We start from the raw sequence: 26,874 nt of genomic DNA, 5'->3' as shown, positions 1-26,874 counted from the left end.
CCTGTGACACTTCAGGAAACCCTACCTTGTACCATTTTCATTTCTCTGCCCTGGGGACTCGTTAGGCTCCCAGGGCCCACTAGGGACAGCTGGGATAGATGGTTTTGTTTTGTTTGTTTGCCATCTTAAGCAAAGAAAACACAGAATTTGACATGGTGCTACGACCATGGAGGGAGGGAGAGAGGGGAATAGGCAACAGCTGAGGAGGGTTCAGATGCAGCCAGGTGGTGGCCACCCCAGAACTAGGGGAACAGCACCTAGAGTAACAGCTCCTAGCAACCAGGTCAGCAGCAGCTCTACTCTCACCAAGAAACAATCTCGCCTGGTTCCCCTGTGGGCCAGCAGCTGCAACAAGGATTGCAGTGTCCCTGACTCTAGCCCCAGTAACACTGGCAGTGGCCACAGACCTCCACAGCCTAGCTAAACCCAGCCACTACCTACTCAGGGTTCCAGCCCACTCCTGCAGCCATCACTGACCACTTTGCACAGACCTGTCCTCAGCCAGCCACAACCAGCATGAGCCATGTGCCCAGAAAAGGAACCAGTACCCTCAGAACCAGTGCCCAGCGCTGCCTCTGGGGTTTGTGGGGCAAATCTTTAATGGGAGCTCCATCTGTGTAAATATGCAAGTTTAAAAAATGCATATAGGAGGTGGGGGCTCAAGTGAGACAGTGCTTTGTCTATAATAAACACTAAGGGCGATGGGTAGAAAAGAATAATGTGCATCATCTTTGTTGCCTGGTGTTGTGATTCTTTCTGGTGCCTAGGAGCCTTTCTTTGTGTGTGTTTTATTGTCAAATAGTGCCATTTCTGGTTGTTTTCTACTTGCTACCAGTAGAAAAAAGTCTTTAAACTTGCTAAATATTGGAGGTGTAATTTTCTTCTTTCAAGATCAAGCCAGTATTCCACATGGAAATCCCATGTTCTTTGTGGTGTCCTGTTGGTTGTCTGTGTTTGCTCAGAAAACACAGGGAATTGTGTGTGTGTGTGTGTGTGTATGCAAGTGACTGTTTGTTTTATGGAAAGCCTAGGTGTTTCCAGTCAAAGATCTTCTCAGTGGCCCAGGCCAGCCTTGAAGCCAGATTTTTAAACATGTGACAACAATTAAAAAAAAACACTTTTGTGTTTGGATTTAGAACATAAAAGCCGGTTTTCTACAGTTTCTTTTGCTATTGAAAGAGCTATGGTAGAAACCCCAGGATAGTGGCACTTACCCATAGTCTAGCCACATGGGAGACTAGTTTTTTTCATAAAAATTTTCCCACTGATAGACGCCTCAGCCTTCTGAGTTTTCTTTTGACCTGTGTCATTTATTTACACTGATTCCCGCCCCCCGTAGTTATGGTTTAATGTAATCGTTATTCAAATAGGAAAAATAATTTTAAAGACTTATTTTACTGGTGCTCACAATAATATTGTGTGGTTATTCCAGTTACTCATTTACTATCAGGGGCTGCCTTTTTCAGATGCTGGCATAATAACTGAAGATATCTTTTAAGAAAATGAAGTACATAATTCTAGAATGGGATCTTTTAGTTTTAAAGTTGTTACGACTCAAAGTCAAAGTTGTTTCTTTCCATTTTAACAAAACTGAATAACCTGTGGTTGTCTAGTTATAATTCAAAGACTGACACTGATCAGAAGAAGTCAATGAATAAAAGAATCTTCATTCTTCCCCCCACCCAAAGAAAAGCCAGTTTCTACTCCTTCTTTTGCTATTGCAAAAGCTGTGGCAGAAACCCCAGGATAGTGGCACTTACCCATAGTCCTGGCCACATGAGAGACAGAGGCAAGAGGATCGATTGAACCCAGAAGTTTCAGTCCAGCCTGGTCAACATAGTAAGACCCCGTATCAAAAAAACCAACAACAACAACAAAAAAAGATTGTTTCAGAGGGTAATTATTGACTTGTTTTCTGGAGCCTTCTGGAGTCTTCTTGAGGCCTTGGGTATCTTCTTGCTTTTCTCTATTCCTGAAGAATTCATTCTGGGCATTAGGAAATGAAGTCTTGTGTTCCAGTTCCCTCTGGCCATCCCCATCTTTGACATGCACTCTGTAGGCTGCAGCTCCCTGGGCATAATGGGAGCCTACCCTGTGGCAGGCCTGCCAGAGTGTGGAAAGGCAGGGCCCAGGACCCCAGCTGAGGCGAACCACAGGAGGCACAGCACATCTGGAGGGTGCTGTGAGTGGCACCCTCAAGTCCTCAGTTACCAGGGAGAAGACAGGCCTGATTGGCCTATCAGCAGCCACACATGCCATGCCTCTTCTGTAACAGTAGGTGTTCTGGGGTGGCTTTCCTGCTCAGCCTTTCCCTGGACCTCCTGCCTCTGTCTTCAGCCCTTAACCCTGCTCCATGGGACTCTTTGCAATTGCCTAATACAGGCCAGAATTCATTTCTTGGTGGAAGAACAGCAACACTGAGTTCTAGCCCACCTCTGCATGGTCTCCTCCTGTCTTCCTCTATCACTGGAATCCCTCCCATTCCCTGTTCCTGCAGGGCTGAGGGGGTCTCTCTTCCTAGCCACCAGCCTCTGCACTGCCCTCACCCCACTGCAGTTTGTTATAAATGCCTGTGAATGCTCCAGGAGCATTAAAAAACAAAAACAAGCAAACAAACAAACAAAAACCAGTAAGATCCAAAAGTGAAAAGCTTTAAAAAACCTCCAACATTTAAAAAGAAAAACATGGAAGGATAGACCACCAATAGATTTTTTTGGTAATTATGGCTTAAAGAAAAGTTATAGGGGCTGGGTGTGTATCTCAGTGGCAGGCTTGCCTTCCATGTGTGAGACCCTGGATTCAATCAAGCACTCAAAAAAAAAAAATTTTTTTTTTTTTTTTTTTTTTTTTTTTAAGAACTTTTTAAAATTGTTGAGATGGAATGCATTCTGTTGCCCAGCCTGGGCTCAAGTGATCTTTCTGTCTCAGGTCCCTGAGTAGCTGGGACTATAGGTGTGTGCCACCAGACCTGACCATGTCCACTTTTTTTACTGGGTGTCCGTTAGGATAAGTTTCACTGGGACAATGGATTCTTTATTCAGTTCAGAAAAACTACATGCTTAAAACCAAAATGGTCTTTTAACCTGACTCCTAGATGCTGTCTTCTCAGTGCCTAGAACCTTGCATGCAAGCCTCTGTAATTGTGCTGGATTGTAAGAGCTTCATCTGGGGATGACTACCAAACCTGGAACCTTTCACTCCAGGTGTGCTGGTAGTTTTTAGTAGGGCCCAGTAATTGAGGGAAAGGAAGGCTCAGGTTGGGGGCTGCAGACCATGAAGTTTCCCTTGGTACCTCCTCCCCACATCCCAGACTTGGGGGTTTGCCCTGCAGTAATCACCTTTCAATATGTTTACCTCCCCTTTGCCCATATGTTTTAACATGACTTTAATAAACTGAACTAAGATATGTGTTTAAAAAGATACATTTTGGTCTGGGGACATAGTTCAGTGGTAGAGCACTTGCCGCCTAGCATGCATGACGTCCTGAATTCAATCTTGAATACCACACACACACACAAAAAAAACAATTGATTAATTTTGTGTTGCTGGGCTTTGAACTGAAAATAGGCTGTTTTATGTTTCACATTTAGTTCTACACTTAACATATCCATCTCCTTCAGTACTTTTCATTTACCCCTTAGTCAGCTATGTACCCTTGACCAACATGTCCCCATTCCTTCCCCCCAGCCTTTGAAAGCCACCATTCTCTCTGCTTCTTAGATTCCAGATATAAGTGAGATCATGAAGGTTTTGTCTTTCTGTACTTGGCTTATTTTACCTAGCTTGGTGTCCTTGAGGTTCATCCATGGTACCACAAGGGGAAGAACTCCTTTTTAAGGTGGATGGCCTTCCACTTCCCATTTTCCTCATTCATTTATTGGTGGACAGTGGGTTGCTTCCATGTCTTGGCTGTGGTGAACAGTGCTGTGGTGAACATGGGAGTACAGATGTCATTTTGGCAAACTGATTTCCGAGTTCTTAGGATATCCACGCAGAAGTGGGGATCACTAGATCTGAAATTTATTTCTGTGTGTTGTTTGAGGTAACAGAGAACCTTTTGTTTTCCATGTGGATACCCAGTTGGTCTAGAGCCATTTATTGAAAAAGCCATTCTTTCTCCACCGGAGTTTCCTGTCGCCACTGACATTGGCCAGATATCCTACATCACATGGAGTTCTGTTCTGGGGTGCTCTTCCTTCCATCAATCAGATTGTCTGCCATTCCACAAATATTGCCTTAATTGCTAGCATTTTAAAATGCCTCTTGGACTGGGGTTGTGACTCAGCGGTAGAGCACTCACCTAGCATGTGCAAGGCCCTGGGTTCGATCCTTGGCACCAAATAAAAATAAATAAAAGAAAGGTATTGTGTCCAACTACAACTAAAAATAAATAAATAAATATTTAGGATGACTCTCAATAATGTTCTTGTTGTGAAGCTTCCACTGCACCTTGGTCCTCTCAAGTTAGGAACACAGGGATGGTGAAGGAAAACAGGTTTATTCAAAGCCATCCTTGAGGAAGACAGGAAACCTGTTTAAAATCTCCATCTTCTGGGGCTCAGGAACATAAACAGTTTTTTTTGTTGTTGTTTCTTGTTTTTGTTGTTTTGGGGGGTGGTGGTATCAGTAGTGGAAATTGAACCCAGGGACACTCTCCTCCTGAGTTACATCCCCAACCCTTTTTATTTTATTTTATTTTAAGGCAGGGTCTTACTAATTTGCCCACAGTTGCCTTGAACTTTTAATCCTCCTGCCTCAGCCTCCCACCCAGCTTCTTGTTTTCTTGTGGTACTAGTGATTGAACCCAATGGCATTTTACCCACTGACCTATATCCCCAGCCTTTATTTTTAATTGTGAGACAGGTTCTAAGTTAAGTTGCCTAACCTGCCTTGAACTTGCAATCCTTCTTAGTTGGCTTCCTGAATTGCTGGGATTATAAGTGTAGCCAATGCACCTGTCACCCAAACAGCTTTTACAAGAGGGAAAAGAGGGCAAGACCAGGTAGGAAAGACTTGGTCATTCATCTCATTTCACTAAAATGCAGGAGACAAGTTTGTGGGAAAACAAGTGTCATTTAAAGCTGGCTTTTTGGAGGTAGATCAGGCCATTTTCTTTCTCAAAGCTCCATCTTCCAGGACTCCAGGGATACAGAGAGCTTTCATAAGAGGACAGAGAACATATTGGGACCAAAGGCAGAAAATATGTATTTATATAGATTTAGCTAGACTGTGTTAATCCAAAGCTTGTCACAGTCTTAGCACACCTTCCCTCATGGTGGAGGGAGAGGAGAGGCAGGCCCTTCTGAATCAGAAACAATTCAGAGCTTTTAATTTCTTTCTTTCTTTCTTTCTTTTTTTTTTTTTTAAGAATTATGGGGCTGGGGAAATGGCTCAAGCGGTAGCACGCTCTCCTGGCATGCGTGAGGCACTGGGTTCGGTCCTTAGCACCACATAAAAATAAAATAAAGATATTTAAAAAAAGAATTAACAATACAGCTTATTAGTACTGAATTGTAATTTAGTGGAAATACAACTTAGATCAAGACTGTATTTTGAATATTCACAGAAAATTTCATGTCTGGTTGTACACAAAGTAGAGTCACATTCTTCATGTCTTCTTACGGGTACTTAGGGTAATGATGACCCTCTCATTCCACCATCTTTCCTACTCCTACGCCCCCTCCCTTTGCTTTTCCCCTTTGCCCTGTCTAGAGTTCATTTAGGGCTCTGTTACAGGAGGAAGGTGGGACCAAAGGTAGGAAATCCACCCTCTGCCTCAGTCTCAGTCTCTGTTGCCACCTTATCATATCAGAAGGAACATCAGCCTCCTGGAGGAGAGATAGAGCAAGTAAATTTAAGAAAACATCGTCCAAGGGAATTGATAGAAATAGTTTTTATTTTAAAAAAGTCTTTGAATTGCTCTGCTGCCATCTCAGACACCTTGTGTTACTTAATTTATGGTTTTTGAGACATAATAACTTTATTAAATTTCATTTTTATTGATTATATGTGCTTATGTAATTGAGTTTGGGTTTTGGTTGGGTGGGGGGTTGTAGTGGGGATGCAAAAAGCCCTTTGTGCCTGCTAAGCATGAGCTAGCTCTATCACTGAACTATACTCGGCATGATTTTTGCCTTTTGATGCAATATCCAGTGACTTTGTAAGTTAACTTCATTGTAATAGTTTGCCTCTGGGCTTCTGGGTTTTTTGGGTGCCCAATCATGCTGCTATGAGAATATCAGTTATTTATTTCCTTTTTCCTAATATTCATGGCTTTTCTTTTGTTTTCTTATCTCATGGTGATACTGAAAACTTGGTCCTTGTCCCCAGTGCGGATACAATAATGAGGGCAAGGTAGTAAGAAAAAGGAAAAAGAAGTTGTATTAATTTGCTAGCAAATGATAAAGGCCACAGACTCATGTTCCAGGGAAGCTGCAATTCTAACTGCCCCGGGAACAGAAGTCTTTTTAAAAGGAGACTACAAGATCTAGGCTTTAGGTGTGTCTATCAGGAATCATAATTCATATCCAGATGGTCCCTTGAGAACCATTTCTTAGATCCACTGTTAACAAACTCCCAAGTGTGGATTTTTTTATTCCTGTGGTCAGTGGTCTGAAGGACGCAATAAACACAGGCTAGGACAGGAAGAATGTTGCTTCCCCAGCAACTAGGGGAGGGAAGATGGAAATGAGGAAGGAGAAAAGACAAACACATTAGTCTTTAAATAAGCCAGCAGTGGTCAGGCAGCAAGGTTTATGTCAGGTATAAAGTGTACCCTATTACATGGAAGGTCCTCTTGGTCCTTGGAACAGAAATGGTGTTAGGCAGGTTTTTTGTTGTATTTGCTTTGTTTTGTCTCATGCCTGAAGGTCACCATGTTTTGGACTGTGCATCATGTGTGAAGGCTATTTCTTGCATCTTTTTCTTTCTGTAGGGGCTTTGGGGTTCCTCCTTCTCAAAGGATAGCACCCCAGGGCCGGGGCTGTCTTTTCTCCCTAGGCCTTTCAGGTCATCCTTGGTTATGTGAGCCATACTTGGTTGTCTAAACTCCTCGTGCAGGCTGAATACCCCTATGCCCTGCACAAGGATCGAGGGGATCAAGTCCTAGTTTGGTACATGGCTCCTGTTGTCATGGTGGGTGGAAAGGTGGTGGGCATGGTTGGTTGACCAGAGGAAGCAGGTGAGCCTGTGTGTCCCTGACGCCCCCACAGGTGTACCCAGACAGTGGCTACATCAACTACGACCAGCTGGAGGAAAATGCCCGCCTCTTCCACCCGAAGCTGATCATCGCAGGTGAGGAGTGGGGCGAACAGTGGCCTTATTCATAGGCATCGCCCATGCCTATTACAGAGGGTATGAACAACAGTTCCATCCTGCCTTAGCTCACTGCTAGTTTCTGCCTTGGATGGCTAAACTTCTTGGCTCTAAGTACATTTTTTTCTTTAAGGACAGGTTTGTATTTCCCACCATTAGTACTCAGTGGAATAAGATCTGAGGCTGTTCTAAGAGAAACATTTAGAAATGTTAATCCCTCTGACTCACTGGCCTTCACAATTACAGGCCATCTCAACCACCATGGCCTTAAAAAGGGAGGTCACAGAGGTTACCTTTAGCACAAAGGTGGTTTTCAAGGGCACTCTCCATTTCTGTCTTCTAGTGATTTTAGGCGAGAAATCTTCAGGCCTTGATATCTTCACATCCAGAGGCCATTTTGTATATTTGCATTGAGGCTAACTTGGCTCCTCAGGCATCTTTACTCTACTGTCATCCTTGTCTCAGGAACTAGCTGCTACTCTCGAAACCTGGACTATGAACGTTTGCGGAAGATTGCAGACGAGAGTGGGGCATATCTCATGGCAGACATGGCACACATCAGCGGGCTAGTGGCGGCTGGCGTGGTACCCTCACCTTTTGAACACTGCCATGTGGTGACCACCACCACCCACAAGACCCTGAGAGGCTGCCGTGCCGGCATGATCTTTTACAGGAAAGGTGAGCTTTTGACTTTTGGGTAGATGGGTATTGGGTGACATTTTTGCTGTGGGGGTTCAGGTTTGGTTGAGGAAGCTAAAAAAAAAAACTGGAAATTCTTGAAAATATTAGGATGCAGTTCCTTAAAAAGCTACTTAGGAAGGAGCAGTGACAGGCTTTATGGAGAGGACCTACAAGGAAGTCCTGGGCAAGAATTGTAGCCCCATTCCTATGCATCCAAATGCTAGGAAAACAGGAAGGGGATCAGCAACTGCTCTGTGTTGGAATGATGCAGACGCTGGGTGCATGAACCTTAATGCAAGTTTTATCGTTTTAGTAGGGAGTTTCTCTTTCCTGTACCTTATAGCCCATCTCTAAGCCTTGTGCCCCTTATTTTTAGATTCCCATACCTGGGAAACCACTTGAGCGGTCAGGTCCTTGGTTAGCCAGCCTGTGATGACATCTGTGCTCCAGCCTCACATGAGCAGAGAAACCCGCCCTCGATAGCTGCATTACTCTTACTCCTGGGCAGGGTCTCCTCGCCCTGCCCCAGCCAGGACTTGACCCAACGAGGTGCCCAGGCAGTTTCCCAGCGCCCTCTTGTCCCTGTGCTCCATTGAGGTCCTTCTTCAGTGGGGTTGATGCTTTTGAGTCAGATGACCTGTCCCACCTGCCTAGGAGGCCTTTGATTTCTGCCATTGTATGTTAATGATTCATTAGACCCTCTGCTGGCTGACAGTAGCCAGAGGACCAGAGCAAATCCTGGCTGTCCCACACACTGGTCCCAGGCTGCCCGTGCAGCTTCTTGGTGCTTCATTTCTTCACTTCTAGAGTGGGGACTGGAGTAATAGCACCTGTCTCACTGGACTGCTATTCAGGAGATTGAATGAATTTATACAAAGTGCTCAGAGCAGTTCTTGGCTCCCAGGATATTCCAAATTGGGTTGTGGATGTGGCTCAGTGGTAGAGTGTTTGCCTGGCAGGTGTGAGGCCCTGGGTTCTATCCCTACAAGCACCAAAAAGAAAAAGAAACCTCTGTAGAGGTGTTAGTATTACTTATTTTTAAATAGTAATTATTAAGTTATTACTGTGTGAATGTTTTCTCAGAAAGAAACCTTCCCCATCTGAGCATTATTTCTGTTAAGTCGCCTTCCTAGTCATCTTTAAAGAAATGCCAAAGGCATGTGCTTTGTTACAGTCTCGGGAGGGAAATTTCTGTTCCTTTCCACTTTAAGGCTTCATTATAGTCAGGTGTTATGAAGAAAAGAAGCCATAATAGATGATAGGTGTAGAGTGGAGGTGCTGAAGCCAGGGTTCCAGTCAGTGACCCATCCTGTTTCCAAAAAATCCCAGCAACTCAGGAGGCTGAGGTAGGAGGATCTCAAGTTCATGGCCAGCCTCAGCAACTTGGTGAGGTCCTTCTCAAAATTAAAAATGCTGAGGATGTAGTTCAGTGGTTCAATCAAAAAAAAAAAAAAAAAGAGGAAGGGGCAGCAGCAAGGGCCCCCTCTGCTCCATAGCCTTACAAAGCAGCTGTCCTCACACCAGGAGTCAAGGCAGCCTGGTGCTTACTATACCATAAACAATGTAGGTTTGAGAAGATGGAGGGGTCAGCCTATAGGACTTCATTTTGATGGTATTTTTTACCCAGGAGTGCGCAGTGTGGATCCCAAGACCGGCAAAGAGATTCTGTACAACCTGGAGTCGCTCATCAATTCCGCTGTGTTCCCAGGCCTGCAAGGAGGTCCCCACAACCATGCCATTGCTGGTAAAGTATCACCAAGCCTACCCCAGAGCCCTTGGGTGGCACCATCAGCCACGATGACCTCCCATTTGCTCCAATGGTCATCCCATGGTCTCTAATTTCCATCTCACTTGTCCTCCAAAAGTGTGAGCCAGGACTTCCACTGGGGAGGGAACTTGGGGTATAATCTCTGTCAGGAGATGCTAACACAGAAGACAAGGTGGACCACTGGGATTGGTGCAAGATGAGGGCAGGAAGGAAGTGGTGTCTGCTCCACTCATGGCCATCCTCCAGTGAAACTGGGTCAGGCCAGAGCCCCCTTTGAGAAACAACAGAGAAGAACTCAAGACGGAAGAGGGCTCAGCAAATGTTGAGGAAAATTAGGATCCAAGCCCTGCCAGACAAGCTGCCTTTCCCTTGATGGATCCTGCCTGTCAAGGCACCTGTGTCTGACCCTCACACCTGGGGCCACACTGATAACTCCTGTGTTGATTCTGTGACTGCGCAGCTAGGGTCTCACTGATATATTTCTTCTATTTGGACAAGTGACCAAGGACGTCTGTGATGGCCTGAGTTATCCCACTGTTCTCTTATAACAAGACGATTAGTGGAACTTGGGCCAAGGAGCTCAGGATGAGATGTGGCTTCTCAGTTAAGGAGAAGTGCTACTGTTTCCAAGGAGGAGACCTAAGAAAGCAGCCAGTGGTGGAATCTTAGTCCTAAGGACGTGGCAGGCATTGGGAGCCTAAGGGGAATTTTCAAGTCCTCTGTTTGCACCTGCACCGTCAGTCTCCCAGTTCCTTCCACTCTGGAAGGCTTACCTAGTGCCCAGCCACTGTTCTCACAAACCCTGATGGGAGACTCAATGGCAGGACTCAGGTGCATGGATTTTGTGTGATCCTGCATTTTTTTCTGTGTCCATCTAGTAAAGGAGCCCTCAGCACTGAACACAGGTGCCAGATGAGTCTGGATGGCACATGGTAAAGCAGGGCTGTCCCTTCCATCCAGGCATGACCTGAGCAATCAGCCTAACTTGTATCTGCCCAACTTTTGGGGCAGCTGAATGATGATTTTCATACATGAAGCTTATAAAGAACTATGAAATCCATCTTGTTTTAAAAAGCTTTTACTTGGTAATCTATTAGCACTCAATTCCCATGCCTAGAGAAAGCTTACCTCAAAAGCAGTTGTTCAGAGAAAGGTTTCCTCAGTAAGGTCTGCAGTAATCATAGGGTTAAAGACATGGGGCTGGGGGTGTAGCTAGGTGGTAGAGCACTTGTCTAGCATATATAAGGCCCTAGGTTCAATCCCCAGAACCACAAAAAAGAAATATATCACTGGGCACTGTAGTGCATGCCTGCAATCTCAGCTACTTGGGAGACTGAGGAAAGAGGTTTGCAAGTTTGAGATCAGACTCAGCAACTTAGCAAGACCCTATCTCAAAACAAAAAATAAAAAGTCTAGTATATAGCTCAGTGGTAGAGCACCCCTGGATTCAATCCCCAGTATCAGAAAAAGAAGAAATTTATATTATTTGACACTAAAATGTAATCCCCACAACCTTGGTTGGAATTGCAAAGCAAGGCAACATCAGGGGAAACAGGGCTGCTTTCGATTCATCATCTTTCAATTCTTTCTTGCCTTCCTGACCCACCATCTCCCTAACCAGGGGTTGCGGTGGCCCTGAAGCAAGCTATGACTACAGAATTCAAGATCTATCAGCTGCAGGTGCTGGCCAACTGCAGAGCTCTGGGTGAGGCCCTCACGGAGCTGGGCTACAACATAGTCACAGGTACAAATACCACATGATGTTGGGCAGGCCTACTCTCCTCATGGGTGATCAGAATGTGGCCTACAGGGTGGCGGCTCTGGGCGCTGCAGGGCCTCCTTTGTGTCCTCCTCTCCCCCCATTCTTTTTGCCTTACCAGCTGCCCTGTCGGATGGGCCACACATGACAACAGAAGCCGCTACTTATTACCCAAAGTGAGGAATAGGTGTCCTCAGAACAGCTCTATGGGGCAGTACCTGAAGCTCATCTGAGAGGTTGGGCTGCAGCCAACACATTCCTGTAGGTGGCAGAGCCAGGACTTGAAATTGGCAGGACCCAGTACCCCTCTCTACATTGTCTTGCTCTGAGGTCAGGGCATATCAGGCTCTCCCTGCTGGGAGGGAGACCCTGATTGGCTGCATGTTCCTGAAGAGTTGGCTTGCTGGAGACTTGTTTCCTTTAATACAAACCCTCTGGATCTGGTTGACCATGAGTGAGGTGGATTTCCAGGTGAGGACCCCATGGGTTGCCACCCATGTCACTGGCATTGCAGATTCCTCCAGGAAGGACAGCATTTTTCTCAAATCAATGTCAGTTGCCATGAGGAAGGGTGGCTTGTTTATACACAGGGCTGCCCTGTTTGTAGCGATGGTGGACCAGAAATGTGGGGTCATGGCATCTGTAGGCTTAGGGGCTTTCTCCCTGTACCCTATCCTTCACTATCTACAGAGATCCCAGATCCCGTGGTTTAAGGAGTGGTGCTCCCACCAAACTGTCCATTAGTGGCAGAGCTGGCAGGGGCTGGGTGAGCTCCACCTCAGCCCTGGGCAATACCCACCCATCACGTTCTACTTGGCTTCTTTTCCTGTTTCATCCTTCACATCTTCAAGATATTGAAAATCCAATATCCAGTGGAAATAGAAATCCCAATGTGGACTGTGACCTTCAAGGTCCCTTAGATTAGTTTCTTAAACCTGGTTGTGCACACAAATCCCCTGGGGATCCTGGTAAAACACAGCTTTGGCACAGCAGGTCTGTGGTGAGGGCTGCATTTGTAGCCATTCTAGCTCCCAAGTGGCACTGGTTGGGGAACTGCCATGGGAGTTGCAAGGAGTTAGGTCCTGTTCATTTTAGCCACAGGAAAGCCCTGGTGTCAGCAGTCTCGTCCACCTTCCTACACGCCAGGCCTGCCCTGTCCCTGGTGACATCATCTTTGCTCATTCTGCCGTTTGAGATGTGATATAGACATGGAAGCAGATGATGACTGTGAATATCTACTTTGTGCCTGGCACCACGCCAAGCTCTATGTATAGTGTCTCGTTTAAACCTCATGACAGCCTTTTGAATTTTTAGTCTTTTTATACAAATGGGCATTTGAGGTTCCAAAATGTTGAACTGCCTGACAGAAGCCACATTGCCAATCAATGGACTCAGCCACAGGGCTCCAAAGCTAAGCTGTCAACTTAGCTCCCCTGCATCTTTGAAATCATCCCTGCAACATAGCCATGCCGAGGTGAGAATTCTCTTATGTCCCAAATCCATGCCTGGCTTAATGAAAGTTCAAAGTGGAAAGACCCAGGGGCTCTGAAGAGTTTCTGGACCTTTGGTCAGGTCCAGACAGCTCTGTTGGCATACTATCATGATAGCAAATACCTGAGGTGATAAGTCTATAAAGAGAAGACATTTCTTTTGGCTCATAGTTTTGGAGGTTTTTCATCCGACAATCAGCCCCATTGCTTTTGAGTCTATGGTAAAGTAGCATATTATGGCTGGTGTGTGTGGTGGAACAAAACCTCACTTCCTGGCCAGGCAGCAAAATAGAGAAGAGGAAGGATCTGTGGTCCACTGTTCCCTTCCCCCACCCCTTAAAGGTTCTACCATCTCCCAAAAGCATCACATGCAGACCAAGTCTGTGCCACGTGGACTTTGGGGGAACACTTAAGATTTCTGTACTACTTCGATAATATAGGTTGAGTATCCCTAATCCAAAATCAAATTTCGTGAACATGACAGGGTACCTAAAATATTTTGGATTTTGAACTTTGAGGATAGGGATGCTCAAACAGGAAAGTCTAGCAAATTATCCAAAATCTGAAATATATCAAGCATTCACAACTGTCAACCCCACCAGGGTTTGGAATAAAATGAGCAAGAGGCTAGCAGAGTCTTAACACCAAATATTTACGTAGTAAGTATGGTGGTTTTCCCACCTGGGCAGTAAATTGAAACCCCTACCCACCACTCTCTAGTGCTTTCTTAGAGGAACTTGTAAGATTGGTGTCAGAGAGGCTCTGGTGTGGCTCAGTGGTAGAGTCCCTGCCATGCATGATCTATCCCCAGCATGGCAAAAAAATCAGAGTCACTTAGGAAATTTACAAGTTATTTGTCAGAAGCCACAAACACATGGACCCAGGGAAACTCCAACCCATTGCTGACCCCTGTTGTGTTGTGTCATATCATGGGTGTTGGTAGTCTGAGCCACAAAAGCCACTAGATGTTCTACCTGGCAGCCTCACATTGGTCCTCTGTATGATACCCCTGTTTACACAGGTTCTGTCCCCTTATCAATTCCTAGGCCTGGGGCATCTTTTCTTGTGGGTAATTGATACTCGTGGTGGGTGCTTACTTCCCAACCTCCTCAGCCTTGGTCTCCTCCACCGGCTGCCCAGTTTCCTTCACTTGGCCTACAATGCACCTCTCATTCCATCATGTCCAATTCTGTTTCCAGGGGGTTCTGACAACCATTTGATCCTCCTGGATCTCCGTTCTAAGGGCACAGATGGTGGAAGGGCTGAGAAGGTGCTAGAAGCTTGTTCCATTGCATGCAACAAGAACACCTGCCCAGGTGAGACTCCTCTTTGATCTTCTTTCCACACACCTCTGTCTATATTTCTTCCAGCCTGTAGTTTTTTTGATACTTATTTTTTAGTTATAGTTGGACACAATGCCTTCATTTTATTTATTTTTATGTGGTGCTGAGGATCGAACCCAGGGCCTCACACATACTAGGCAAGCAACCTACTGCGGAGCCACAACCCCAGCCCAGCAGCCCGTTGTTTTCTAATGAAAGTATTTCAGACCTCAGATGACTGGGGGACAAATATGCTCCATGCTAATGGGGAGCTAATCCTGGGCTTCTTCCCATATATTCCTTTGGGCTTGGTTCTTACCCTGTGGTGATAGAAAGGGAAAGGCTGATGTGGAGCCCTCAGCGTGGTATAGCCTTTGATGAGAGGTAGGACTTTTTGGAAACAGGCAGCATTTCTCAATGTATTAATAAAATGGTAACATATCTCAAACCTAGACAGATGTTGACCTTTTCAGGAGCAAGGGCCACAGCACAGAAGACTACTTTGCAGATCGCCAGAACAGAATAGCCAAAATATGATCCCACCTCCTTGTGTCTTTGGTACCACACTAATTTTTTAGTATTTTTTATTGGTTTATTTTTACTTACTTTTTGTTGTTGTTGATGATGATGATGTTTTAGTACTGGGGATTGAACCCAAGGGCACTCTACCACTGAATACCACCAACCCTTTTTAATTTTTTGACAGGGTCTTCCTAAGTTACTGAGGGCTTCTCTAAGTTGCTAAGTCTGGCCTCAAAATTGTGATCCTCCTGCTTCAGCCTCCCAAGTTGCTGGGATTACAGTTGTGTGCCACCACACCCAGCTTTTACTGCTAGTTTTTAAATCAGCTATACTCTTCACAGCTCTATTCTTGCTAGACCAAGCCGGGATCCGCAAGCCAATTCTTTTTGCCCACTTGTCCTTTTAAAATGCAAGCCACCAGCTGCATTTGAAATAACCTGTCCTGAAAATGACCTAGTTGAGGCAGGAGAGTCGCAAGTTCAAAGCCAGCCTTGGCAACTTAGCAAGACTCAAATTTTTAAAAAGGGCTGGGAATGTAGCTGTGGCAGTGCACTTGCCTAACATGCATGAGGCCTTGAGTTCAGCCCATGGCACTGCATAAAATAAACGCACAGTGCTCTAAGTGTAGCTTAGGGACAGAGCCCCGTTTGTCTTGTAGGCGACAAAAGTGCACTGCGGCCTAGTGGATTGCGCTTCGGAACCCCAGCACTGACATCCCGAGGACTCTTGGAAAAAGACTTCCAAAAAGTAGCGCACTTTATCCACAGAGGTAAGAGTAAGATTTGGCGTGTCTGCCACATTCTCCTATATGTGAAGTTTCTAACTGTGGCCAAGACCCTGCTATTCACAACGTCTATGTCAAGGCCAAGTTGGGGGTCGGGGGCAGCAAAATCACTCTACCACATCTTATTTGAGAGGTCTGTAAATGTATGCTGCTCAGGGATGTCACACACAAGAATCACCTCTGAGGGGAACATTAATACCTATAGTTTGGTCACTCCCAGCTTGGGGACATTGCGGCAGTGTGCTTTGGACTTCCAAACTGTCCTTCCTTTTGGGGTGGCTAGGGTGGGATGGACCCACAAGTGAGTCACTATGTCTTATGGCCCAGGGATAGAGCTGACTCTACAGATTCAGAGCAACCTGGGCTCGAAGGCCTCCCTGAAGGAGTTCAAGGAGAAGCTGGTAGGGGATGAGAAGCACCAGAAGGCTGTGCAGGCCCTCCGGGAGGAAGTGGAGAGCTTTGCTTCTCTCTTCCCTCTGCCTGGCCTGCCTGACTTCTGAAGTTGTCATCCTACTCCCTGCACTTGACCTGGCGCCACCACCGCACACCAGAAGGGCAGACAGGAGCACTGCCCAGGGAGTCGCCTGCCTGAGGACCCAGTCCCTCAAGAGAGATGATGGAGGTGCCCCACAAGGGACCTACTAAGCCCCTCTCTGCCCTTTTGAGGGCATTTCTTTTGGACTTTTCTTGTTTTCACAAATTGAAATTTATTTAAGACTGATTGTTAGTAATTCTTAGGTTCTTAAGTAATTTAAATTTGAACCTCTGATTTTCAACAGTTGTATTTAATTCTAGAAAAAGAAATATTGTATAGCCCTTTAGCCTTAATCATTTAGACAGCAGTACAGGAGAAAGCTATTAGAAAGATTCCAGTATTTTCCTCTGCATTCTCTAAGTTGCTGGGCTCTCCCCTGACTTGCTGCGACAGGTTAAGAAATACCCCAGTTCACAGCTTAAATGGTGCCCACTCTTCCTGTTTTGTTGCCCAATGGGATTGTTGCCAAAGGAGCACTGAACTGTGACCATTACAACTGGAGAGGGCAATTCTGAAGCCTCTGCTGTGTATTTTAAATTACAAGTTAGACAAGTATATACAAGGTGTACCCAGTACAGTGGGAGCATTTGCTGTCAGCACCTCAAAGTCTGTTGTAAAAGGGCTGGGGGTATAGCTCACTTGTAGAGCATGTTCTTAGCATGCATGAAGCCCCATGTTTGATCCCCAGCATCAAAAATAAGTGTTATACAAACGATCTGTTCCACCTTCTATCCAAAGAAGGGCCCAGTCCCTTCTTGGTATGGGAGTCAGCCAGGGGCCAGAGGCTTTCCTGCTCCACCCGAGAAAACCAACTCCCTCCTATAATCAGGAACTCAATGTCACCTTCCCAAAGAATCTTTATTTTTCACATAGCTGAAATGCAAACCATAGATGACCATTTTAATAAGCACAATCGAAATTTTAACCACAGAATGTCTACAAGAATTACAGCTTTAAAAAATACAACCAATTTTTATATTTCAAAAATAATCTGAACTCAAATAAATTAATTTCTTAAAAAGTCTACTCCTCATACTATTTGTTTGGCATTTACTCTGGTTAAACTCTTGTGCAGTAAAACACCTGTGAGATGCTGTCAATGCATCAGTCCTACTCCAACTCCAGCCACTGTGACAACTGCAGCTTGTGGGGTTGGGATACACATTCACAGATACCACAGGAACATGCAGTAGTAAAATAGCTTTTTAGAAAATAACAAGAGTTCATCACAGATTATGCTTCTAGCTGCAATCTTAAAAATGGCATTTATCTCCATTCAACCTGTGGCTCCAGCCTGGATACAGCTCCCTGGGGTCCTGTCTTGCAGATGATGTTCCTTGTGGCCTAGGATATAGTCTGTTGGTGTTTCTTCCACTGTGTGTAGGGACAACTACAGTGTTCTTCATGGGTATAGGTGACAAATCAGTTCCCATCCCTCTGCCTTTGATTTAGGAGCTGAAGATAACTGGACATCCCCTAAGACCCTGTGTGACACCCCCATTTTGGAGCTGAGAAGTTCCTCCCGGAAGCCGAGCTCCATCCCAGCAGGTTAACATGCTGCTGAGTGCTCATTCCCCATCCCAACATCCCCATCCCCTCCTGCCACCTCTTTCCCAAAGCTTTTACAAACCTTATAAGGCTCAAGAGGTCAAAGGAGGGGCTCAGGAAAGCTTAGTGTGCCCTGCCTTATCAGCTGAGATTGACTTCACTTTTCCAACCAGAAGTAGAAATTTGATGCTTTTCCATTTTATTTACAGTCTATTAATGATAAATGTCTTCTAAAGATTCCAGTTGTCACTTCCAATCATGGTACTGGGACAAAGACAGAGTTTGCCAGTTTGTGATCTCTCTAGGGAAGCAGAAAGTACAGGAGCCCAGGAGAGGCCTGCCTGCCTGCTCTGAGGGTCAGTTCCCCCACTGGCCTTGTACATGTAATGACTCATCCCTATCGGCTGAGTTGGCACTACCAGCTGTACAGGGAAGGTACAATATGGCAGCACAAGACGCTGGCTCACATGCATAGTTCAGGTTGTGGTGTAGGACATGTGTTCAGCATGAGTCTAGTATGCATGCAAGATGTCCAGGGAGTAGAGGCTGCTCTCTGCCTCCACACCACATGGCTCAACTGCAACAGCCCTGAGAACTAGGGTGGAATCTACTACTGGCTTTCCTAGGATATTGAAATGGGACTTATTGTGTGGGGCTGAAATCTATAGTTTGCTCCAGCAACTGATCTGAAATACGTTAGATATGTCTGAAATAATCAGTCTATTTCCAAATTCAGGAACAATGTAACTTCAGTCATTGTTGTAAATTATGGAAGAGTTACAAATGCTAACATCCACAGGTTTCACTGAAGTAGCAAGATTCCTAGGGAAATAGTCATCTGCTGTAGAAGACTATGAGCTCATCTCTAAAATGGAGCTTCTGAAAGTCAGTAGTGTATTAATTGGCAGTCTGATAAGGTGGTTCTTAACCAGGACTGCTTTAAAAATTGTGGGGAGGGAAATATTGGGTTAGAGGTCCAGTTGAAACAAACCTCAAACAACTAGTTTCAGTACCAGAGCCCTCAAAGCAATTGTTGGGATTAAAGTAATAAGGGGCACTAATGTCACCTGCTTTTGGGGAAGTGTTATTTTTTAATGTTGTATGAGGAATACTTCAGATGAAAACTCTTGAAGAGATCCTATTACAAAGATCTCCCATACCCTTGAGGTGTGTAGATGGGGAATTTCTGGAAGGTTGATTCTTCTGAAGTGGAGGGGCTAGGGATTGGCAGAGCATTGGTATTAAATGCCTCTGCCCAAGCTATGACTCAGTGTCAGCACCACTTTCAAGATCCTTCTAAAAGGAAGCACACTTTGTATCAAATAAGCCTTTGAAACCACTATGTGGAAAAGCTAATTTTTAACCAAAACATAAACTGGGAGTTCAAACATTATAGTCAGTGAAGCCATAATGAAGAACCACTTTGAAGGAGAGGTGTCCCTTTTTGCCATTTCTGTGGCTGTGGCTGCCCCCTGGGCCATCTGCTCCACTAACTCCCCACCAGTCTCTTGCCTTTTACTTCTCTGAGACGCCCTTGAGGCTGAGTGCCAAGCAGATACTCCCCAAAGGGACTGCCACTTAGGACCTCTCAGTGCATGGCTTTAGCTTCCAGAATGCCAAGTGTGGCTGTTCAGCATCTGCCTGAAGCTCATCTTCCACCTTTATCAGTTCCCCTAGTGAGCACAGTGTTAGCCATGAAGTTTCTGTGCTGGTGTGACACATAGGAAAGCAATGGCAATGGTGCCAGTGATAGTTTCCCACCTGGTCATTTGGACTCCACAGACCTTCCCTCCCTTAAAGATAAAATATCAAAGTTGTGTCCTTGGAGGCAGGAGAAGATAGCACTTAGCCACTCAGAAATCAAAGTATATCTGGAACCTGACGGGGAAGCAAGAACAGGTCGAGGGAGCCCACAACAAGAAAGTCAACAGATATTCCAGTCAGAAGCTGCCAAGGCATCCTGGTGACTTCTGTGAACGTATGTGCTGAACACAAGGACAAAGAGAACCAACAGAATACAGGTAGAAACATCTGCCACAAAAGGTTTTCGGTTACAACCTCAGAAGCAAAATTACACCCTGTGACAGGAATGGGGACCTTGACTGAAAGCCAGTGGCCAGAGTCAACAGGCCACATCTTTGTGCCAATGACAGACAAGGAAAGTGATGTGACACAGACTTTGGTCACTCAGCTTCCACTAGCAGTCTCTGCCCCTCAGTAAGAAGTAGAGCTGCCTCCCTCCATGAGAAACCTTGATGGTGGCACAGGATGACAGAGCAACCAGGACCCCAGAGATGTACACACAGAGCTGACTCGGGTCCAGTTTACTGCAATTTTCATGGAAAAAAATTTTAAAAGAAGCAATACCCAGAGTTTTCCCCTCTAAGGAAAACACTTTTTAAAAAGTATGACATTTTCAAGGTTGTGAGACCCCCTCTGTCTGCACACCAGTGGCAGCGGTGGAAGAAGCCCTAGGGAGGCCGTGCTGGTTGCCATTAGTGGGACAGCAACCAGAGGGTATCTCCTTCTCAGTCTCAAATGCCTTCCTTGAAGGGGGACTCACATGGGGATTATCATGAGCTGTGGGGACAGATGAATGCAGCTTTCCAAAAGATAGGTCTATAAGGAGAGCCACATGGGCGCTGGTCCAGGAAGACCCTCCCATTTCAATTCCGGCTGGCCAGGATGACCACCCACACTATCCAGCTGAACAGAACCCTGGTGTGACCCAGTCCAGAAAACCCCATGAGAGGTAGTAAAGTGGTTGCAAAGGCTTGCCGTGGGTGGCTACTGGAGTGTACCTCTACCAAGTCTCAGCCTGTCTGCAGAGCTTCCTAAGGGAGACAGTATTCCTGTACTCTGGCTGGAAAGAGCCAGTGGGAGGCCCAGGAGAGCTGCGGGCAACTCGTCTCTTGCAGAGTGGTCATGGCCTCATGGCCCTATGGACTATTTCATCTGTAGCTCCCAGGACAATCCTCATGCTGGCTGTGGTCTTCTGGTTCCTGCTTCACATCTGGGCCTAGTGATGCCCATGAGGAATGATCTCTAGGGACCATTTACAGGCGTTTTCTTCCCTGGCAGAAGTGAGGGCAGAACCAAGGGGCTGCTCATTTCCTCTGGGGCATTTCCATTCCCTGGCTAGCCAGAGCTTTCTCCCTCCAATCTTCATTTATGGGTCTTCTCCGGGATGATGGGCTCCAGGAGGCCAAATAGAGGGCCACAGCAAGGGTCTCAATGAGGCAGTAGATGTTCTCTCGTTCAGTTTTCCACCAAATCATCAGTTAGCAGGATGCTTTCTAGCCAATTTTGCCATCCCAGAGTCCAGTAATGATGAATAGCCAGTGTTTATACCTCTTCCCATCAAGGAACCTAGGGTCTTCTCTGCCCAACTGAGCCACTGACCCTCTGAAATCCAAGGACACCCCCTATCTGGGCACCACTGACCAGGGAGCTGTGAACACCTGTCACTGATCTTCCGTGTGCCTTCAGAGCCAGGTTCCCACCTCTACCCAGCCCATCTCACAAACTGCCCAGAGCTACATGGGAACCACAACTGCCACCTCCGTTTCCTTCACTGACGCCACCAGAGGGCTCAACAGTCCAGCTTGGACAACCATCCGGTCACGCCAATCCCTCCCCTTCCCATACCCTGAGTCACAGGTCTTGGTCACAGTGGCTGGGACCAACTTCAGATTTTATACAAAAAGCTGGGGACATAGTCAAACCTGAGCATGGGGTGACTGGACCCAGGAGACTCCTGCATATAGTGCAGCTTTAGCAGCTCAGCCAGGTACTGGACCACCCTGACATCTTCATTCACCAGGCCCAGGTTCAGCCTCAGGAAGCTCACCTGGCGGCTGGCAACCAACTCCTCCGTCTCCTTGTCATGGGCAGGCAGGTGCAGGTGGTGGCAGAAGGTGTAGAGAAAGGCCTTGGAGCACAGCTGGGTGAGCATGCTCTGGATGTGCAGATAATAAGTGCTGCCCCGCTTGATCTGAGTGCGATGGTCTGCCAAGCGGGGCACCAGAGTGCCCCTGTACAGGGGGCAGCGCAGGGTTTTGTTGTCCAGATCCAGGATGCTTGTGTAGCGGCTATAGCGGCTCAGGGCATGGAGGGTGCCCGCACTGCCAGGGGAGGCCACTCTGAAACAAACAAGTCAAGGTAAGGAGGAAGGGCAGGGATTAGGAAGATGGAGGGGCAGATGCTATGATTATGGGGCTTGCTGTCTCCAGGATAATTCCCACCCATCCAGCACACACTGTCTCCTGGAAAGCAAATCTGATCATCAGGCTCTTCAAAGGGCTCCTCACTACCCTCATAACCAAGTTAAAATACCTTGGCTTGTTTATAAGGCCCTGTGAAGTCTGATTCCTGATGGCTTCTGAATCCTCTTCTAGTAGTTACCTGAAGGGACTTTCCTAGAGCAGGCCAAGCCTTTTGTGGGGCTTCAAAAATACCCTTCCTGTTTGCCTTGCTTACAATGCCCTTCTCTCTGCTTGGGTTTGACTCATGCCTATTTAAATCATATTCTTCCCTCCCTGAGCTGCTCTATGTTCCTCTGCTTCTGTGACTCTGGGACCAGGGTCCTTACCCTGAACGCTTCTCTATGAGGTCGAGATAACAGTTCCTACTGTTACATTCCTTGTTGGGTCACTGCAGTGACAAAATGAGCCATGTTAGTATGGTGACTAGCCCACAGTCAGTGCTTCTGTCATCATCATTGCTACTCTGAGCTCAGCACTAACCAACGTGGCAACTGCTGTTTACTCACCTCCCCACTTCACAAGGAGCACTGCTATCCTAGAGATCTAAGACTGTACTGATTTGGTCTCATCCCTCACATCACAGTCAGGAATGCACAAGAAGCACTGCATTCTAGAGATCTAAGACTGTACTAATTTGGTCTCATCCCTCACATCATAGTGAGGAACATGATGTGTACTACAGGAGGGAAGGAGTGGCTCACCTTGTAATCCTGGCACTAGGCAGAATCTGGCATTTAGTTGTCCTCATAAATATTTGGCAAATGACCATTCAGTGATCCAACCCTCTTATTTTTCTTAGAATGGAGGAGTGACCCCAAAATGAATGGGCCAGTATAGGGTGGCCCCAGAATTCAGATTTGAGACTCCCTCTTCCCCTCCAGGGGGCAAATATACTTCCTACAGGCCAGCAACCTTGCCTGGCACCCTCACCCCATCACTCACATATCATTGCCAACCTTTTGAACTTGGCCAGCCTGGCCCTCAGAACCCCTCCACAAGGCACTCCAGCCTTTCACCATTATGGACCACCCTGATCCAGATGAGTCATCATGTGTTGACAGATTGATGAACTATGAGCTTCCCCTACTTGTGTCTTAGATTCTCTACCTCTGACAAGTTAAAAGTTGGGATGAGAAGAGTGAATTGGAGAACAGAGGGAGGGGTGTGGGGGGGATACTGACCCATCATTCCATAAGTATCAGCAACCAAAAGCCATCCAGGAAGGCCTTTCTTTTCAGGAACTGGATGGTTTCCCTGGGAGGCCCTAGAATGGCTCATTCAGAGCCATGCCTGGTCTCTTACTTGGTCTTCCTGACCCAGTGAGTAGCCAACCTACCCTCCTGTTCACTCAAGCCAAAGACCCAGGTCCTTCTCAAAGCACCATCCCCTCACTTCCTATGTGTCACTAAGTTGCTTCTTTGGTCTTCTCAGAACACAGGGAACATCCCATTTATCTCCCTAAATGCCAGTGCTCTGGTCACCTGTCTTCTCTCCTGAATATGAATTCTTCCAGAGCATTGGTCTTGCTCAGGTACCTTCAGCTTGTCCCCTGAACCTGCTGGCACAGCCTGGAGTGGATTCTCCACAAGTGATTTAAGTCAAGAAGTGGCACTTGCTATAACACCACCATCACCACCCCAGTAGTCTAATGCAACAAGGGTTGGAGTGAGGTCCATAACTTCTGGGGCAAATAAAAAGGGGACTCGGGAGGTGGTGACCCATGTAAAGTCCATGTTCTTACCGCAGACCAAGAATCTTTAGGGTAAATCCTAGGAATCCATGATCTTAAAAAATCTTCCCAAATAATTCTGACACAGCAGGGGGGCAGATGGGTTGGCAACCACTTAGGAAGTATGACCCCCTCCCCCAACCCAAGAGGAAAGGAAACAGAAGTCAGAGAATAATGACTTGCCAAAGCAACACTATCAGTTGGTGTTGGGCCCTGTCTAGAAACCAAGTTTCCTGGTTCTGTCAATGACATCAACCTGCCTTATCTCAAACTGACCAGGGCCTTTCCCCACCACCTGGAGCCAATTACCTCTGTAGGCCAATAAGTTTCCACTTCTGAAAATCCATAATGTGCAAAGGGGAGGAGACCCAGTGCTTCACAGGTTTGGCATAGCTGCCGTAGTTGGGGACAAAGATAGATAGTGCCGTCACAAGCTTCCTGACTATAGTCTCGTCTTCCCCAAGGACTACTAGTGTCCTCCCACTGAGCAGGGAGTAGATGGCTGGGTGGGCAAAAGGGTACTGGCGGATGAATTTTAAGGCGTTCTGGCCAGCCCGCTTTTTGTGCCTCTCAGAAAATGGGCCAACAGGATGAGCAAAAGAGGGAGTCCTGTCCGAGCTGGTAGAGGCCACACTGCTTACATAGCTGGTGGTATCCGAATAGTTGTCCAGGCTGGTCTTACTGACATTCCGGCTAGCCAGCAGATAGCTTGGGTCCAGCTCATAAGCTGGGAATGTTTCACAACTGTTGTCTCGGGAAGAAGGGTTGGTGTTTTCCACGGCAAAGTCCACATGGAACCCTTCATCCTTTTGCCGGTAGCGCTGTGGGGGGATGCTCACCACACCATCCTCATCAGAGAAAGTGTGGGCTGGAGTGGGGAGTGGCACCAGCTGACCATCACTCTCTTTCCCAATACAGCAAGAAGAGTCTATTTGGGATGGGGTATTTTCCAAGCTGCCCTTTCCAGCCTCACCCAGCTCTGGTGGACTGATGCTTGCTTGAAAATGGATGGCCCCCTCATTATCTGCATAGGATTCTTCTTCATTAATGGCACTTGGGTAGCTGGCCTTAAAGTCATCAGGGATGAGGGCTTCAGAAGGACAGGTGCTCAGAACTTCAATACTGTCCTCACTGATGGTCCTGTGGCTAACTGCTTTGCTCCGGACCACCTGGGGGCTCAATGGTACCGTGAGGCTGCCCTGGCTGTCAGATTTAGACAGCACACAGGTGGACTTCTCCGTGCCCAAAACCTCAATGCTTTCACCACTGCTGATACTCCCTTTCATATCCATATCCAGGTAGTCTAGGTTTTCCTGGGGGTCAAAACTGCTTGGCTCTCTCACCTCTACTTTGTATTCCTCATCTCCAAGTTCCTGCTCCATCTTTATCAACACAGACTCCACACTGGACTTGTAAGAACCAACACTAATTAACACTTTAGGAATTGGGCATTCTTCCAAAGGTCTGGAAAGCAGCTTGTCTTGTCTGGGCTGAGAAGGTACACTCTCTTGTTTCTCCACCACCCTGTCATCAACCTCTACAAAGTCTTCAAAGAGGAAGTTTGTTATGTGCTGCTGTTTTAGAAGTGCTCTATCAATCTGACTAGTCAGGAGGTAGCACAGGTCTCCTCTGAACATGTGCTCGATGTGGCTGAGCTGGGCCAGGGTCTGGGTAAAATACTCAGTGTCACAGAGTTCCTCCAAGGTCTTCAACTTCTTGTCAAAACACTTAGTGGACTTTGCCTTGATGAGTTTGGGGATGTAAGCTGGTCGGCAGGCATAAAGGTCTGTGTCAGCAGACTCATCAGGATTAGAGGTAGCAGATGCCTGGTTGGCCTGATCCTGGGAGTGTTGTATCTCACCAGAAGACAAATCAGACCCCTTCACCTTCCTATGAGGGTATGAGCGGATCTGCTTCAGCAGGTCTTGATGTTCAATGATGGACTTCTCCACACTGGCCAGTTCATTGGCTTTCTCAATGGCCTGAGATGAATAAAAGCCTTTGTCATTGGCTTTCTTCTGGATCTCTGTTTCTGTGTGCAGCACTGTCCTAGTGTAATCCAAGTCTTTCAGTTTTTTTTCAAGTTCTCCAGCAAATGCCTTCCTGTTGCCCGTCTTTAAGCATTCCGATGCTTTGGAAAACTCAGCTGAAAGCTCCTGGAACTGCTGCATGATTTTATGCTGGTCTGCCGAGATATAAGCCATGCAAAAAGGCCTCACAAAGCCACGGGCCTCCAGGTCATACAAAGTAAGGTGGTGCACATACGCAAAGGCTCCTTCCTTGGAGTCTCCCAGCACTACCTTGGAGTCCTCCACAAAGTTTAGCTTGGGGTAGGCAGAACCTGGAGGGTGGCCCACGAAGGAAGCTTGATAATCCACAGACATGATCCGCAAGGAAAAGTAATTGAGATCAAAAGAGCCAAAAACTTTGGTGTCATTAGGGATGGTCAACAAGGGTTGGGGTCCCACCTGCTCAGAGAACTCGGAAATAAGGATGAAATCCCTCGAGAACTTGGCCCCGGACAGTTTTGACCACGGGTTGGCCCCCTGGCTGGCGAAAGGGAAGAGTGGCACTGAATACTCCTCCGGCAGGGCCGGCTCATTATAAGGCTCTTCCTCGTATTCTTCTTCTTTGGTGAAGGCCACCACGTCAGGGGCGCTGATCATATTTCCTGATAAATGGAGAGAACATTGAGAGGAAGTGGGAAGCAATGCAGGGTTAATCACTGCGACTAAGCCAGGAGGAAGCGCGGTCCTTGCTGCCTCCTTTGAGCCCCCAGGGGTCCTAGGCTGCCTCACACACAAGACGGCTGGAACTTCCGCAACTCCCTCAGAGAGGTAGCTCCTCCAGAACCCTCCAAGTCCTCATGAACATCAAAGGCCCAAGTGATCAAGGAGGCTGCTTGCTCGCCTCTTCCTCCGGCCAGCGCGGCCAGCCAAGGCACCTGCAGCGAGGTCACCAGCACTCCCCCGAACACGCTGCGACAGCAACAGCCCCAGCCCCAGATCGGGTACCCAACACGGGCTACGGGCCGCCGCAGGAGTCAGCCAAGGTTGCCGCCCCCACGGCCAGAGGGCAGAAACCGTCGCGGCTTCTTGGACGCCACAACCCGGAGCCAGCTATCGCGGTGCCGCCATCTTGGTATCACATGACTCGC

At 46.9% G+C, this 26,874-nt stretch overlaps 2 protein-coding genes across 2 annotated transcripts in view; one reads left to right on the top strand and one right to left on the bottom strand.

Annotated features, from left to right (window-relative positions):
* The window catches only part of Shmt1 (serine hydroxymethyltransferase 1), a 20,375-nt gene extending 3,176 nt beyond the window's left edge, over positions 1-17,199 (top strand). The window contains exons 4-10 of the mRNA XM_015503512.2: positions 7,212-7,293; positions 7,780-7,992; positions 9,623-9,739; positions 11,385-11,507; positions 14,212-14,328; positions 15,515-15,625; positions 15,968-17,199. Coding sequence (XP_015358998.1) covers positions 7,212-7,293; positions 7,780-7,992; positions 9,623-9,739; positions 11,385-11,507; positions 14,212-14,328; positions 15,515-15,625; positions 15,968-16,140 — 936 coding nt within the window. The 3' untranslated portion in view covers positions 16,141-17,199. The remainder of the gene's footprint in view (positions 1-7,211; positions 7,294-7,779; positions 7,993-9,622; positions 9,740-11,384; positions 11,508-14,211; positions 14,329-15,514; positions 15,626-15,967) is intronic.
* On the bottom strand, positions 17,015-26,874 carry Smcr8 (SMCR8-C9orf72 complex subunit). The gene is made up of 2 exons (XM_015503510.2): positions 24,027-26,874; positions 17,015-21,865 (listed from the first exon to the last, which is right to left on the bottom strand). Exons 1-2 carry the CDS (start codon positions 26,381-26,383, stop codon positions 21,412-21,414), a joined length of 2,811 nt encoding a protein of 936 aa, XP_015358996.1. The 5' UTR covers positions 26,384-26,874; the 3' UTR covers positions 17,015-21,411.

Source organism: Marmota marmota, unplaced genomic scaffold (genome assembly GCF_001458135.2).
Source record: "Marmota marmota marmota unplaced genomic scaffold, marMar, whole genome shotgun sequence".
In the NCBI taxonomy this organism is placed as follows: Eukaryota; Metazoa; Chordata; class Mammalia; order Rodentia; family Sciuridae; genus Marmota; species Marmota marmota.
Note: the sequence above shows the minus strand (reverse complement) of the source record. Positions and strands in the feature narration are given on the sequence as shown.

Excerpts from the sequence above, each read along its gene's own strand:
- Smcr8 (XM_015503510.2), bottom strand. The coding sequence starts at position 26,383 with ATGATCAGCGCCCCTGACGTGGTGGCCTTCACCAAAGAAGAAGAATAC. Across the intron at positions 21,866-24,026 it reads AAACTTATTGGCCTACAGAG|AGTGGCCTCCCCTGGCAGTG; the intron begins GTAATTGGCTCC and ends TGTTTGTTTCAG.